Consider the following 17,443-nt stretch of genomic DNA (forward strand, 5'->3'; position numbering starts at 1 on the left):
GTAGTACGAAGTTAGTGCTGTTTCTTCTGTTTAAAGATAAGCTGTCATTACTTTGTTTTTCGTTATGTATCAGGAAGAAAACAAGGGAAGCTTAACCTTTCTTCGTAGGATATGACTAATACCTTTATCACACTGGTAACCCAGTTTTTAGTGTTTCAGCAGCCAAGGCTTGTGCGATGCTTGTTTCGCTGGATTAAGAGCGCAACACTTTGATAATCAGCATGCAAATTGTGACGTCATAATATATCCTTGACACCGCAGTAAAGTTAGAACTGTGACTGCGATCTGTTTCATCACTTGTGGTGTTTTGTGAACTTTTTAGTACAATGCGCGTCGTTGGCATGTGACTCATAATCATGACATTTTACGTGCGATTGTGTAACATATAATAACACAGTTTATGCAACTGTACCAACTTTTGTTAATCCAGGGAGTAGTTTTAGTTGTGTTTTGTTGGTAACTCTCAAGTTTGATCAGTTTTGAATGAACAGAGCTTGTGTAAATTTAACAATTTCCGTACTGACAGGAAATGCATCCAGACGCAATAATGAGTCACAAAATAATTTTAGAAATATTGCAGAAAATTTTTAATTTTGGATTTGTTGCTTTGAGGCATAAGGTTCAACTTTGTTGGAAACTTTAGAAGTGCAGAAGGCCAACTTACTATATGTAAGAATTTTATTCTGGTTAGACGTGTTATTGTGTTGTTAAAGAAAAGTTTTTGGACCAAATTTTAACGTACTATATTCCTCATGGTGATTTGTACCCTTTTTGTATGTTATTAAAAACAGTTTTCACTAACAATTCACCCAGTCTAGAATTTTGCTACAATTTTGGGCGTGCACTTACTAAAGGCTTAAGGTTGTATGTGAGTATTAGGATTAAATAATTGGGTAATTGATCAAACGTTACCGTGGGCTCAGTTAGTAGCGCATTTTGGCGCGCGTTTTTCTCCGCTTGCTATCGTGGAATTGCAATCATCGATCTGCACGTAGCGATTGTCGGAAACGCCCGGCCTACGAGTTATCACTCTTTCGCGGATACCGGGACACCAGCGTCGGTGGTTGGTGCTGTGCTGTAATGCCGACAGCAGAAGTTAGTTGGACAGTCGGCGCGAGCACAGAGCGTTGAAGCCGACATCATGCGTCTGCTTGCCCAAAGTTAAAACTAGAAGACAGTGCGTGTTTAGGTGTCAGACAGATTTCAAAAACATAAAGACACAATGTTGTGTTTCGTAAAGCACTGGTTATCGTTATAGGTTAAAAAAACGCAATAAATAATTTGTGGTATCTAACACAAAAAAGAAAGATGAAAGGTTTTGAAGTGTTACTGTCTTATGAAAAGTAGGCTATACTGTGGTGAAAGTTAGATTTGCTTACCAAACTAAGTATCCTCATATATTTTACAACTGTGCTTGTCCGTGACTAATGTCCGTGAAGTATTTTAGGCCCAATTCTTAGCACATAATCTGCTTTTGACTATGTATGGAAAATACTTCCCAATTACATTCATTCTTAAATCATTATCTAGGCACGAATTGTTAGTGCAGTCTGAAAACGAACTAGGTTATGGCTTGAACTCATTGTGACGTCATGTCCATTGTCCAAGCATTGATCCAAAAGGAATATTTCTTTGATGCTGCCAGTGTAATCAAGATTAGTTCTTTGGGTAATTGATTTCACTTGCGAAATTAACTGCATTGGCAAATAGCTAAACAAGCTACATTCAGGACTAGTTCAAGCTGTTTTATGTATCCAGTTTGTGAATATAGTCTTTGCATGGTGTGGCCTGATTTTATTGACAAATCACATAATAAGTGTCTGTGCTTTAGTTTTACCTGCAGATATGTATTTTTGGCCTTTTGCTGGCATAAATTTTTTAAGATTTTTTTTCCGAAAATTGACTCTAAACCCACTTTTTACGACAGTAATGTTAATTTTTTTACCAGTCGACAAGAAAGATTTTTTCTTGTTTCGAACAACGAATATGTACTTGTCAAGTCTTTTGTCCAGTTTGTCGTGAAGTAATTGGCAACCAGGGACTAAAACGTTTCTCTGTCACGTAATGACAAGGCGTTTTGAAATGCATCTTGTATGTATAACTTGCTTAGCCGAACGGTCGTGTCTGAATGCAAGAACTTTATTTGCAAGCGGCTGTCCGACCAAGTTACATCTCTGTAGTGAATATTGCTTCCAGATTTCGCGCTGAACACGCGTCAACTGTCAAATAGAGACCTGCATTGACTGTTTGCCGGAGATGTTGGAAGTCGTGTTAAATGGCAGTGGAACTTGTTTTATTCTTAACACTTCAAACCCTTTGTTGCACTGCCTCTGTTTGAGCGAAGGCTATATTTGTTACACAGGATAGAATGCGATTTTCGCAACTAGAGGACTGATTCTGTGTGTTTTTGTTGTTTTTTATGTACAAATTATGCAAAACAACTTCAGCATGGAGTTAAGTTTTTTTAACTTATGGCTAATACTATGTGGTGTCAATTTTGATAAACATGACACGTTGGCTTAGATATAAGTGTCCCGAAGTCTTGTTGTTTCGTATTTAGACTAAATTAGGAATGTTATGTAAGGATTTCAAAGCTTTGGACTACATAAAAGTCTAGAACTGTTTTGTATACTTTTGATCACAGGATAACCTGTATTTTGCTTTCATAATCAAATTATGATTTGACCTTTACATGGGGTAAGTTGTATTTACAGCGTCCGCAAAAACGCACGTAAATTGTCGTCGTTGAAAGCTGTTTACTTCCTGTGTGCTTACGATCACAAAACAACATCATCATGGTTGGCGCAGAACGTTACCGCTTCTCAACCAGCTAAACTTTTTTCAAAAAAGGCCTTATTATAATCAAGGTTTCATGGAGATGTTGAAGCAAAATTGTAGTTTGTATTTGGAATTCAAACTGTTAATATATGTAGCGATTCGATCGTTGTAAAGTTTCGTTGCAAAGCTAATAACTCGATAGGCCTGCTGCTCGAAAGGAACTTCGTGGGGACAAAAGGTAGATGCTATGCGCGGGCTTGATTGACTTGGCGTTTCTAGCTAACATAGAGTCTTTCCTGTCAAATCTTGCGCTTCAGCGTAATTTGCAACCATCCAATGGCCTCAGCTCGAAATCATCGCCTGCTACTTGTTGCCGCAGCGTTATGTTTGTTTGCAAATTTCGCGGATGAAAATTGAGGAAAGGTCTTTGCGCACTTAATTTTTAGTTTGCATCCATTGTAACTATCCACTTTTTAGTGCTGCATTTTTCTTATTTATAGCGCAATTAAACACTATGCAGTGAATCAGTCGATGAATGTCGTGAAATATATATATTCGCCTAACTAGTAGGCATCTTCAGTTACTATAAAACCACAAGATAAAAACTCAATAAAAGTGTACAAAAGTAAATAAAACACCATTTAGATTAACGTCGCGTTATGGGCATTGGTGCTGCAACGGGCAAGAGTAATAAACCTAAAACTTTTTTTGTGAAATTAAAGAACAAAGTTTTACCTTTTCATGCAAAACTGTGTGGTTTATTTGGATTTGCAATATTTCGTATGGTTACTTTTAAACAACTATTTTATACTCTTTCCAATATTGTAACAGCTTGTAAAACACGCGTTAAGAAGCAAAATTCGCAACTTTTTGCATTTATGCGTGTATTTCTAACTACGTTTTTGCTAATTAAAGCGGTAATATGCAATAATTTTTTTGTTGAACTATGTTCACCCAAGTGGACATGCACGAAATGAAATCCTCAAACGAAATCCGTTGGGATTAAATTAGCGCTAAAGAAGGTCATGTGAGATCGCCCAGTGGCCCGCCTCTATCATTAGAAATGTCCGATCGGTCCTCGCAGGGATTTGTACGCAGAGAGCTTGTAAGAACATTGTAACTCGTAGTGAGTGACGCATCCATTACAATGCGTCAAATAACGTAACATAAACAAATAGCTACCTTTGTACGTTGATGCACGGTAATTTAGTTGGTCAGGGGAATAGCTTGTATGCCGTAGTTGTTTTAGTTGACCGTCGCAGTTACTCTGTTTATGTGCGTGATGAACATGGCCAGTTTAAACAGTCAATCGCTTTTGTTTTTGTTTTGTAAAACAATTTTGTCAATACAACTCAGGTCGCTCTCGAAAACCATGTACCATGTAGAAGTCGTGTGGTAACTGACAAATGTTATTGTTTTGCAGGATGTGTTTACAATAAAAAATAGGCTTTGAAATCACCCTGGAATTAGTTGGTTTATTTTCTGGTCCTTCGTCAACTACAGTCCAATCAACTTCATGGAAATGGTTGAGAATGGCAGAGTAGAAAATGTAAGCTACATTACATTAATTGGAAACGCCCTTGTGTTTATATTACCTGGGAGTTGTAACAGGTTTTTGAATAACTTTGAACATTTTACACAATCTTACACAATAATTGCTTCATATGTCAAACGTCGTTATAGAGAGCGCTGTCATTAGCTGCCTAACAACGTTAGAGGGTAATTACTTTGACATATGTCCTGTCATACCGGTATATTGGAAACAGAGAATTCCATAGGAAAGTACCCAATCAAGTTATGAATGGAACCCACGTGACATGCCGGGCATTGTGACGTACCGAGGAACTAGAAACATCCGAAAAATCCCCCTTTAAGCAAGTCAATAAACCAACTTTTCTAACATCTCTCCAGGCTCTGTGTTGCACATGTTTAAACCGCTTATTGCTCTGTTAGACGTCCCATACGGATTTTCAAGTTAGGTGGAAGTTGTATTCGCTGACAGTCATTTTCTGCGTAAACGCACATGCGTTTTAGGCTGTGCTACCTCTTATTCAACCAACGAAAATGGGTAGTGTCTCGATCTAGTGTCGGTGGAGTCAAAACTGAACAATAGACTTTCTGAACACAAACGACAAATTAATTTGCAAATAGATTTTGGTACAATGCAGTAACAAAAAAATGCCGGTTAGAGAAAAACGAACAGTCGTCGAAAGCGTAATGAGCTTGAGAACGATTATTTCTCTGTTTTGCGAACATTGTCTTTCTGTATGTCGGTATCGTTGTATTTTTATGCACTTATGACTATTGATAAATATAAACACAGTTATTTGCAATCATTTATTTTGAAATGTATTTGCAGACAATCCGCTCAAACTAATGATAACAAAACATATGCAAGTTTACTAAAAAAGATAATTGCCAGCGTTGTAGAATAAAACGTAGACATTTTATTTAGTAAACGTTTCGACAAAAACAATTGTCATCATCAGTGATAAATGAAACATGTATATTTAAAGCAACTAAATTGAACGCTCATTGTATTCACATTACACAGTGACGTTGGCGTTGCGTAGAAAATACAAACAAATCGTTCCCAAAATATTCTAGAAACGTTTGTCTGCGTGCGTACATCAATTAATTTGCAATCTTGAACTGCCTAATAAGTGACGTTTATTTATATGCAATTAATTATATTATTTTCATCACGCTAAGTTTCTTATTTTAGTAGCACTTCCTTGCAAATCGTTTGAACTTACTGAAATTTATTTGAAATTGCCTTTAGTTGTTGCAGTTAGGCACTTTTTCTGACCGGTGTTGTCCAATTTTTTTACTTTTTTACGAGTTGCCTTGGTTTTCGCCCACCATCTAGGAAATAAACCATTTATAAACTTGTTACAGTGTATCTGTGTTATGTTTGCTGTAAGTTTATCGAGTGCAAAACAACACACATTTTTTGGTTTATTTTTTAGCATCTGACAACTGAGTACAGCCTTGCCAAGAAGCGGACGAAGCAAAAAGCAATGGCTTCCAAACGTTTGTTAGTTTGTCTCATCGTCGCCTGTATTCTGTTCCTGATTGCCCTCATAGTAATAGCTGTAGCATTAAGACGTAAGTGCTCAGGTTTACTTGTTTGTACGTTAAAAATTGGGTAACTTATACCCGTGTTTTCAATCCCGACTCCGCAAAAACACACGAGTGACTAGTCAGTGACCATTTTCCTTGGGTCCGAAACCACCTATAAAATAACTTAGTTATGTTTTGCATTATTTTACGTTATCGCGTGTGACTATAATGGGGTAAGACATGTCCGCCACTCAAAATATGAAACACTGACCTTTAAGCCCAGGGTGCTGCTTATTTCCATCAATAACACTTAAAAAGTGAAGTTCAATTTAAAGTATTAAAATGGTCAAACGGTTTCGTGGCAACTGTTGGCACTTTTTTCATGCAATCATAAAGTCAAAATTTGAATCCATTTAGCTCTAAAAAAATAAATGTGAAACGTTTTAATTAGTCCATCGTGTATGTGTAAGGGAATAATAGCCCAAACATGTTTAGTTGAGCTCTTAGTGTTTCGCCAAGCAGAACACTTCTCTCTTTAATTCGGTTCAATCAATAACCTTATAAATAAGAATTCTCTACTATACTTTCCACATACTGATGTACATGTGTATGTCATACTGGAAAGTTTGTTTAAAATTATTGACCGTTGTTTTACAGCGCGTCCGGAAGACCCTAGCGCAAATGTTCAAAACAACGGACTCTTATGCTCCCTTAACGAAACGATAACTTTGGGTAAGTTATTTTATATAACTTAAACGTGGGAAGCGTTATGATCGAGAGGATATACGCGGGTTTATTGTAATTTCGAACTATAGTCGTTTTTTTACGACAGTCGACAGGCAAAAACATTTATAGTATGCCACAATTCGCACCGACCCAAACACAGTCCCCCACAGTAAACATGCATAATCTCGTGGTTATAATTAAAGTTTATTCTTTTTTGATGCTGTACCTTAGTTTGCCGGAAAAAAAAACAACGATTAAAAGTGATTCACCAGTCGTGGATCATAATATTGTGCTGTGTGGTCTATCTATTTGTGCTGCAGTGTATCTCTTCAGTCGGGTACTTTTTTTACCTACTTATTCCCTTAGTATGTTGAACATAACGAGTATTACAGAGTAAGTTTTTCTATTTCTTTGACAAATTTCCAGTATTTTAGCAAGTCATTCAGTTAGTGGGCCAGCTCAATGGATTAACATGACCTATTTACTTTGTAATCGCCTATTCTTTGAGGCAAATGAGCCTACTAATTATACGACCACATAAGATCGATTTGCGTTAAACGAGGCAAGTAATTATGATCCAATTGAATGCCTGTTTGTAACTGTAAGCCGTCGGCAAAAATCAGGTCATTACATTGAGTTCATGGCCTATGCTTTTAAATGGTGTCTGTAAAGTAAAAAGTCGTTGCTTCTGGATTTTTAGCTAGTTGAAACGACAGCTTTCGCACATGATGTGAGTCTTTTGCTATGCAAGTTTTCAACACAAGCACCTTTGCTAAATATACACCAATGGTTCCCAAACTTTTTCTGCTTCTATCACACTAACAACACAAAATTGTTGTTCGCGGCACACTTTCCATGCTAAAAACACAAAACAGAAATTAATAAGCAACTTTAACGTGATTAATGGCACTCCTTTTGGTTCCAAATAAAATGTAATTCAGTTTTTATAGCTGCCATGCACACCACCAAACCCCAGGACATCTTTCACAGTAAACACTTGTATTTAGCGACACAGCAGTAAAATACACTATGTCAAATGAGAGATGCATATATGTAAACATTGACCCTTAATGCGGTGTATCGGTAGTTTCAATCTGCTGAATTGGCTGTCAAGGTTTTAGGAACAATATATCTCAGGTCAGATATGTTGGTTTGAACTGTCAATCACAGTCGGCGACCAGTGAGGATTAGTTAAGCGATCCGTTCATTGTAACTGATGTAGCATGTACATGCAAATACATGTGCATCGAATAAGTACGGCAGATTTAGGATCAATTACTTTGCTGTGGGTAGTTTGCATATTAAAGTATCGGGTTTTACTACTGTTTTTGCATTTTACAAATAAGTGTTGCATTTTTTAAGCTAAATGACACTGTTGTCCTTTTGCGCTTAAGGCGTGATATCATCTCTCATTAACTTGAAATGTTTAACTTTTCTTTACTATCAAGTAGACTTTTATGTCTGACAATGTTATTTTTAAAAACATTTTTGGAACCTTCTACTTGCGGTAGTTATGATTCTTGCAGCAAGCTCAAGCGTTACTGGTTGTATTTATTTCGTTGAGCCTGTTTGCGTCATGTTCAACTCACCTATGAGGTCATACTTCCATCCTACGACCCGATGAGATTATCCTGTCCCTATTTCCTCTGCAATAAGTTTCCGCTATTTTGTTTATCGTTGCACCTGACCAAAAAAAAAACAGGTCAAAAGGTGTTTTGCGACTACGAAATAAAGTCAAAACAACTATAAAGTTGCTGTATAAACCGACACCACTTACGGACTTCACCTGCCTGTGGTATACTCTACCGTGTAACCTCACATTTTGCTTACATAGTGAGTTTATTGAAAATTTAAATGCTATCTTCTTAAAATGCGTTCACAAAAAACTTTTATCACATTTAGTTTTATTTCTTGCACAGAAACATCAAAACAATTTCACAACCCATGTTCATCTGCTGTAAGCGTTGTGGAGAGCTGTGGTCAAAGTGAGAATCCTGCATGGAGAACGTTTTCACCTCAGTCTCCAGGTAAAACGGGATATACCACTTTTAAAGCGATTATACAATTTACAAAAATGTTTGGCCTGTAAACGTCGGAAACCAGTTACATCAAACATGCGGTTTTGCAGTCAGTTCGCCTGGTGGAGCATGTCTGACTACAGTTAAAGCCGATTATTATTAGTCCAAATGCAGTTAAAAATTAGTGGTTTCCTTGATCAGATTTTGGTTTACACTCGTCTTAACGCATTTTCAGGGTACCACACTTTGTATGTCTGATGTTGTGTTGATATTAATATTCAATACGATGAGTATAGCTTTCTACTGCGGATTTCTGGATAGAAAACATATGGTAACAAAAAATAATAATTTAATCGATACACGTCAAAACGATATTTTTGCCGTGCTGGTTAGATTAGATGTTTAATCATTAGCAGAGGTACAAACTTCTAAACTTAAAAGTGTTTTAACTTCCTCCGTTTCCAGATGGCACCACAAAATTTGACGCTTTGTCAACCCACAGAGCAGTGGGTTGTATCGATTAATGTATCGAACACAAGTGCTGTCGCATAATAACGTAAATTCGCTGGGGAAAACATATTTCTTTTGGAGCACTATTCACCGGATGACCGAAAGGTATTCCATCAAAATCGTATCTCAATCTCCTGGTATAGGTTTGATGGCGTTATCTCGAAATTTGTGACTCTAAAGTCTGACCTTTCCGAACGACCTTTTTGGCCCAATAGGAAATGTAACTACGTTATCGGTTCAGGGTTCACCACAAAACACGTAAGCCAATGTCACTCCGATTTTAAGTTAGACAGTTGATGTATATCATACTAGTTTATCAAAGAAGTTTTGGGGAATAACGTATAGAAGGTTAATCAGTTTTCTAGACTACAGTCTTCCATCAATTTCGCATTTGTCATAATTTATATGTTTACTTTTAGCCTGGGGATCAGCCGTGAAACTGGTGACCGGGAACAGCAGCAGTTATACTTCAATAGTTGTTTCGCCGGAATTCATTCCACGAAAGGGCATCTGCAGTTTTCACTTCTCCTTTAATTTCCGCTCCAACTCCCCGATGCACGTCTTTGTCGTCAGGTCATCGGGCGTCACGAAGATGACGTCACTAGATGCGTCACAGAGCTGCGCATTTCAGTTCGTGCCGTCGAGTACATCGGTTCGATTGGTGATCTCATCTGAAACGAGAATTGTCACTGAAAATGCAAGCGCCTCTGTTACATCAACCGCGTGCGCAAAGTTTGAGAATCTGCGTCAGTTTGTGGACGCCATGGCTCCTAAAAAAGCGCGCTTGACTCGCGGACAACGAAGTCTCTGCTCACTTGAAATCGTCAACCAGACTTCCCTGCAGTGCGATTGGCTACGCTTTCGCGACTCAACGACCTCCGTGTTTGAACACGTCGATTCCCATTCCTGCGTGGAGAGCGGATTACGACAGAAGGAAACTCACACATGGTTTTTGGCGCTCACAGCCAATCAGCGTTCAAGCAGTTCACGTGCGATTCTCATTTCACCAATCATCGAAGGCGGTTCAAGTCACGTGCTTTTCTCCTTTTGGTACATGATCAAATGCATGGGACCGTATGTGCGGGTCTATTTGGTTCCACACCAGGACTCTGGACCCAACTCCGCACCTAATATGGGTCAAAAGGTGGCAGAAATCATGGACCCGAGTCAGTCAAATGGATGGCAATATCAATCTTACAAAATTGCGATTCCTGCTTCCTACAGATACTTTAGGGTGAGTAGAATTTGCAATTCTACATTGGTTGACAACATGCATCAAAAGTACCGCTTGTGAACAGTATGTCCACAAGCTTTCAAAATGCTAGAATATTACGCATTTGCGACAAAACGCTGGTACTCGCTAGTCGCTACACGTAGTGCCAAGTGATACACGCAATACATGTTGCAGGCTTGTCTGAAAATCAGTTTGACGACAACGCGAAGGTCGCATAAATTTTTAATGTCCACCGCCCTTCTCTAGCTCTAAGATTGTTCTCAGATAAAATCTAATGTCAGACCAAAATCGCAATGACGTAACAGATACGAGGTTACCTTCATTGTGTAACGAGTCAACGACATCGTCATATGACAATATATTTTACGTCACTACGTTTGAAAATAAACTAGCGACCCAAACCAATCGATTTAAATTGTGAAACCATTACAAATAAACTTTAGTATACCACTTTCACTTCTGCAAACGAAATCAGTAAACGTTGGATATAAATTCAAACGAACGAATTCATAAAAGTAAGATCTTTTACAGTAATAACAACTTTTAAGCCAATATAAAAATGCGCAGCATTATTTTTTCTGGTTGGAATTTAAACAAATGGTCCTTTTTACGTTGATAAAGTTCGACTACAAATCGCTGAAAATGTCAGAGAAAGTCAGTTTCAAAAACTGGTCTGTAAAGCGCTTAGTGCGCTTCAGTGGTAAATCCTTTTGTCCTTTAAACCGTTGGGCGCCGGGGCTAGAATAAACACATCCAGACCTAGGTTTAAAACACCACGAAACGACTTGGCAAGGAGGGAATTTCTGTAAGTGGATAAGCTTCGATCCCTGGGCGGAACGCGTGCAGCAAAATCGATTCCCACACCACCTCAAAAAACATATTGCCCAACCTTTATGACGACATTGCGCAACAAAAGCTCACTAGGTTAAAGGCTGAAAATGCTAGTTTTCAGTTTAAACAAAAACATATTTGTAAATATATTGTTTTACATTGGAGTTTACCGATGAAGCTATTTACATTGTTTGGCAAAACTTAGGCGTGACCATAGTACAAAATAAGCATGTCTAAATTTGTGCGTCCTGTAAACTTACGCTGAAAGTGCACATTGGATAACAAACGCGGAATCATGAATAACGAATGAAGCATTTCCGGTTGTTTTGTTTATCGGAAACGTGAATCATCTTTGACTCGTTTACTGTACACTTACCTGTCAGCTGCCATTCATCGTCAAACCCATGACCTTAAAACTTCCGCCCTCAGCTCGCCTAGTTTTTTTTTATTGGGACGCTTTTATCAGAATCTTAAACAAAAGACCAACAAACGAATTATAATAGTTTATTAATGCAGAATGCACCTTTGTTTGATTCGAACGTGCTTGTGTTTGTTTAGGTTGAATTCTGTCCATATTACAAATCGCTTTATGTGCTTGTTTTAAAAAACAAAACAATACATTTTATGCAACAGCAATTTTTCTGCTGCAGATTGTAGTGGAAGGTGTTGTGCCAAATAACGGATCCTGTTCCAATCATCTCTGCTATCTTTTGCAAGGAAATCTTAAATCGCCGAAAAGCCCTTTACTTGTTCTTGATGATTTAATGATCGAACTCCTCAACGAGCAATGCACACAAAGTAAGCTTCAATATCTTTGTAATGTTAAGCTACGTTTGTTCTGTTTTCGTATGCATCTGTCAGTATTTTTGTATTTGCTTGTCCTTCATGAGGTATATCTTGTAACTTGTTTGGGTATAGAACAGTGGTTCTTAACCAGGGGGGCACGCCCCCCTAGGGGGCGCCAGACATTTCCAAGGGGGGCGTGAGCCAAAAATTAAATAAACAAATTTATTTAACTTTCGGCTCACGCCCCCCTTGGAAATGTTTTTTATTTAACAAATTTATTTAACTTTGGACTCACCTCGCCCTAAAATTAATTTTGCAAGTGTAGTGTATTGTTTGCGAGCACAAACGTTTTTAAAAAGAAACGAATATGATGATGCAATACCTTATGGCAGTGGTTCTTAACCTTTTTTCCTTGCTGCACCCCTTTCAAATCACCAACCAATTTTCGCACCCCCTTTCAAATCACTAACCAATTTTCGCTCACCCTTCTGTAATTGCTTAAATAGAATAGACCTAACCAACCTCAATGATTCAGCATCCCCGCACCCCCTAGGAACAATTCTCGCACCCCTTGGGGGTGCGTGCACCCCAGGTTAAGAACCCCTGCCTTATGGCGTAACACAAATTTTGAGTAATGACATACGTGGCAAAGTTTTTAGTTTGTCAGTTTAAAACAGGGGTCAACAATTTTTTTAACTACGGGCCGGATAAGTTTAACAATCACGCATGGGTTACAAGCCCTGACGCAGCCTTTCCCAAACTGGCGCTCGCGAGGTGATATTGACGAGACCGCAAAGGGTTCATGTCTTCCCACAATCTTATTTGTATTCAGATTGTAAAATTATGAAAATTATAGAAGTGTCACATACCAACTAATGCACGTTTATTCTACCACAAAGAACTAAAAAGGCAATTGTTCGCACACAATTACTATTCTTTGCTTTTGTCTGTGACGTAACAAACTGCTTTTGGATGATACTATGCCTTGTAATCTTGTTCCAGGTAAAATTATAACTAAAATGTATTATGAATGTTTGCACAATCTTTAATGCCCCCGGGCCGTAATTAGGTGATCCCTGGTTTACAACAAACTTCTGGTAGTTCCATTGCTGCATGTGTTCGAAAAAACTGTCGTTTTTTGCCTGTTTCAGGGGGGGCGTGAAGTGCCCGACAAACACCTTAGGGGGGCGTGGACAAAAAAGGTTAAGAACCGCTGGTATAGAAGGAAACTGTGAGATTTTTTAAATGTATATGTTCATGTTTTAAATGTATATGTTCATGTGTTTATATGTGTGTTGTTGCCATTTGTTCCTGTGTCTAAAGTTCGTGTATGATGCATTTTTTGTGTATTCGTTTTTGATGTGCTGGATTTTAGTGGTTAATAAGAATATTAGTTTCGTTTGTAAAAAGATTTGAATGTTAAAACTGTAAACGTATTAACAGGTGCATCTCCTGCTGTTCTTGACTGTAAGTTTGAAACGAGCGACAACAAATCGACCTATTGCAACTGGACACCACACTGCGCCATTACAAACTGCGAAATATTCGGAATGCAGCCATGGAAATTTCACGAAGGAGATTTTTACAATGGTGAGTAATTGCTTGTCTATCAGCAACTTGCGCTCATTGAATGGAAACCCCAAACTCCAAGCATCAACTCGTTCGCAGCCTCGTTCATGTTCGCTTTTTGCCATTATGTCGAAATTAAATCGACCTACTACCATCAACTTAAATGACCTTTTAAGTTAAAATGAGATTTAATGGCTCATGCTGGATCAGGCTTTAGTCCAAGCAACGCTTTTGAACCCGACAAAACAAACAAACCTCAATGAACTTACAATCTCTTGTTTGCCAACTTAGATGTTAATGTTAGATTGTTGGCGTACATTGTTAATGTTAGAAGCAGGGGCCATTTTTAAAAAAAAGTACATGCACACATTAAACAATAAAAGGTAACTTTAGCTTTTAGGCAACCAATCATTCTATGTTTTTGTGCAGAGATTATTTACGTTTAAGTTTTCTGAACATTCGTTGTTGATGTTCCACATTGAATATATCAACAACCCAAAAGCGATGCTATGACGCAAATGAATTCCTGTTTTGAAATCAAACGAGTTCACCCTAATTTGACTTCCTCGGGACAACGTAACGCCTTCGCCCTATTGTGCGCATGACTGTGACGTAATAAACAAACATCCCTTATTTCCTTCTATTTTTTTCAATGCTGTTGAGTGTTGAAACAAATTGATTGTGCTGGTTACATGGCGTTGTTTTTAATATTTAACTGAACAACTATGAGTGATTGTTACAGCATCTGTCACACAGCAGTGTATATAATGTATAGACATCCATGATAACAAGAAAACACACCAGTCGTACATTAATGCTTCAGAGTTAGCCAAGAAAAGTTATATTTTACCCGTATAGGCATCGCTAATTTCTGAAAAGCGACCGAACAATAACAACACATTCTGTTGCTAACAGTTATATATAATTTGTTGTCATAGCAACCGGCAAGCGGTTACACCTGTCAGTGACCGACAATTCCATCACTCACTTTAGAAGCCCTCTGGTGATTGCCAATAGCAACTGCTCATGTGACCTGTCATTCAGTTACTACATCAAAGGGCTGCTGGTAAGTGATCACACGTAAACTTGTGGTTGTGTAATTGGTGACGTTTGAGTGCAACTATATGTTGGTAGTTTACCGCAAAATATAAGTTTTTTAGCTTTCGTTTTGCCGCACAGCAAATTTGTGAGGAAATTAAATTTGCAGTTTGTACATTAACATTTAAAAAACTTCAGATTCCACGTCTCGAAATCAACCTGGTGATTGGCTCGGATATTAAAGACTCACAGCGACCTCTAGTGAAACAGTGGTGGTTTCACGGGCTGCAGACGAACAAATGGGTGAAATCAAGCATCGTGCTTAACCTGGATACAGCCAAACCATTCCAAGTGGAGTTAAGGGCAGGCTATCCAGGGACACTAACACCAGGCAGTGCGGTGTATGTGGACGACTTCGAGTTCAAGAATTGTGGTAAGCATTGCCCAGTTTGTGTTGAGTGTTGCTTATTCAGAGTGTATAGTAACTTTATAAAACGCCTTTGTGCGATTGAGCTATGTCACCCAAAATGCTTTTTATTCCCCACTAAATCTAATACTTTGCGTTTAACAGATTTTCGTCACCACTGACGACACGTCACATCAACACGTCATTTGTGACGTCACAACTGCATGCCAGACCATTCGAGTGGCGCCGCGCAAGGGAGTACAAGTGCAGCGCCACACTTATGTGTACATCTTCTGTACAAAACCATCAAAGAAAACTCTATTTAACACCGACCTTACATTTCACAACCTAAACTTTTGTCACATCCTACTATTTTTTTACATGTTGTTTGTCTTCCAATTAAAGCCTATGCTGTGAATAATATTTAGGATGCACAAAAGCTTTTCAAACTCCATGGATTTGGATTTTCACAAAAGTACAAAATTTTTAGGTCACTAGGATTTGCAACATGGACATTGTTCGTGTTGGGCAAAGAGCCTATCTGGTAAGGTGGAAATAAAAAAAATGAGAATACTTTAGTTTAATACATTCTACTAAACATTAAGTATCACAACAAACCGTTTCATATAATACTGAAAGTGGAAAATCTTGTAACACTCATTATCCAGTATTTGACCACTGACCTAAAGAGAAATCTTTATGTAGTATATCATCATAGGGTTGAATTGCCAGTCAATTCTTTGATACCCGCCTTATGCACGCCTAACATACCCATAAATTGTCACACCAAACAGCGTCTCTTGCACAGGATTCGGCATTCCCATGTTTACCTCACTTATACCACGGGATATAATACAGTTTGTAGATATGGTACCAATCGTCTGTGATGCCAAATCAGACCTTTGCCCAAATCGCATTGCAGTGGTCTGTTTCTGCGTGCATGTGTTGATTGTGCGCAAGTTGTAGTTACCTATATGTAGTTGTGGTGCGAAGTTAGGACGCGTGATAGTACACTAATGTGGAGAACATAGTACATTTGGGTATTGCTATAATCGCTTGTTGCATAAACGCTTGAAAGTGTTTTAGAAAATTCTTTCAAATTATTTTGTACTGTCAGCCACAAAAGCGAAAAGCGTTCTCTAACCATATTTAGCGTCAATGCAACAAGGTTTATAGCAGTACTACCTATATGCGATCAACGTCGATTCTGACTTTACATATGCTGCATAAGATGTATATTCACACGATGTAAACAAATCCGTTGTTAAATGTATTGACCTGCTGTAGCCGTAAAATTTTCTTCGGGCTGAGAAAAGACTTTCCATTTCTGTTACCATTTCTGATTCTCTTAGCGTATGTAAGATAACTTTTCACTGTAAATTACATCCTCCTTTATGTTACGCATTATTGCGCAATGGCGTCACTACGCAATAACGTACGAACAAAGTTACGCCATCCATATTTTTGTATAGGTTTGATCAAACCTTTTGTGTTGCTCATACAGTTCTAGCCTCAAACCAATCAAACCGGATGCTAGCTTTCAATCGTATTAATCACCAGAACAACATTCTCTGCACTACTTTAATTGCGTGATCAAAATTATCTTGTTTCCATAGCTGTTGCAATGGTTTGACGATCAACCTAAACCGCAACAGTTATTTCAAGTTGGTAAAACTTTCCTCTACTATTGTTTTGGCGTATGATCCTTCGCGCAGTGAAGGTGACCCAATAAGACGTTTTCCGTAACTTATCAACGGTTGACTGCAAAAAACTTGATAAAGCGCTTTAAACTTTCTAAGAGAATAAACGGCGCCTTGTGTTAATTTTCAACCAAGTCGCACGGACCAAAATTTGTTGTTCGTTTGTGGATTTTGTACTTGCAGTTGTTATTTTTTCTGTGTGTATTTTTCTCGATATGCTTTGACGAGCTTGTTTCGTTGTGTTTCTATTTCAAAAACTTGCCGTAAAGGTATTTAATTGTACGGTACATCCTGACCTTTCTGCTTTGCGTCGCTCCCAAGCGGGCTGAATTCGCCAATCTAGCAACCGCACTGTGGGGCTAGAGAGCAAGCCTGTGTATTTTTGACACATTCTTAAACACTATTGTGATGATCTTAGATCTGTTGCGTAACAGAAAATCTATCGTGGAATGAATCAACTTGGGTAGATCTCCTTATCTTCTTTTCTGCACTTTTATCTTTTTTTGTTTCGGTACATTTTCTACAAGTTCCATCTTTTTGTCGCGTTTCATTGTTTCCACAACGTGCAATTAAACTTTTTGTTTTACTGATAAAATGTACGATCGTGATTTTTTCTTATCAATATTTCATAGGAATGAGATGTTGGTGGGATGTCTAATACTTGCGTTCGTGAACATACAACATAACATATACGTTTTTACAAGCCGTTAGTCAAATCGATTGAAAACAAAACAATACTGTTATCAATTGCTTACATCAGGGGTGTGCAACCTTTGTTACTGTA

At 38.1% G+C, this 17,443-nt stretch overlaps 1 protein-coding gene across 1 annotated transcript; it reads left to right on the forward strand.

The window, feature by feature from the left end:
- Positions 1-3,669: 3,669 nt before the first annotated feature.
- LOC145233179 (uncharacterized) lies at positions 3,670-16,902 on the forward strand. The gene is made up of 10 exons (XM_080097854.1): positions 3,670-4,327; positions 5,748-5,886; positions 6,499-6,573; positions 8,487-8,594; positions 9,515-10,329; positions 11,811-11,958; positions 13,390-13,536; positions 14,454-14,581; positions 14,752-14,986; positions 15,125-16,902. The coding sequence occupies exons 1-10, from the start codon at positions 4,295-4,297 to the stop codon at positions 15,139-15,141; spliced, it is 1,845 nt and encodes a 614-aa protein (XP_079953980.1). The 5' UTR covers positions 3,670-4,294; the 3' UTR covers positions 15,142-16,902.
- Positions 16,903-17,443: the final 541 nt, after the last annotated feature.

This window comes from Phallusia mammillata, chromosome 6 (genome assembly GCF_965637545.1).
Source record: "Phallusia mammillata chromosome 6, kaPhaMamm4.hap1.1, whole genome shotgun sequence".
NCBI lineage: Eukaryota > Metazoa > Chordata > Ascidiacea > Phlebobranchia > Ascidiidae > Phallusia > Phallusia mammillata.

What these genes read in the sequence shown, in the direction of transcription:
- LOC145233179 (XM_080097854.1), top strand. Translation starts at nt 4,295, where the DNA reads ATGGAAATGGTTGAGAATGGCAGAGTAGAAAAT. An exon ending in AATAGCTGTAGCATTAAGAC is followed by an intron (nt 5,887 to 6,498) that starts GTAAGTGCTCAG and finishes GTTGTTTTACAG; the next exon opens with CGCGTCCGGAAGACCCTAGC. An exon ending in CTTCCTACAGATACTTTAGG is followed by an intron (nt 10,330 to 11,810) that starts GTGAGTAGAATT and finishes TTTCTGCTGCAG; the next exon opens with ATTGTAGTGGAAGGTGTTGT.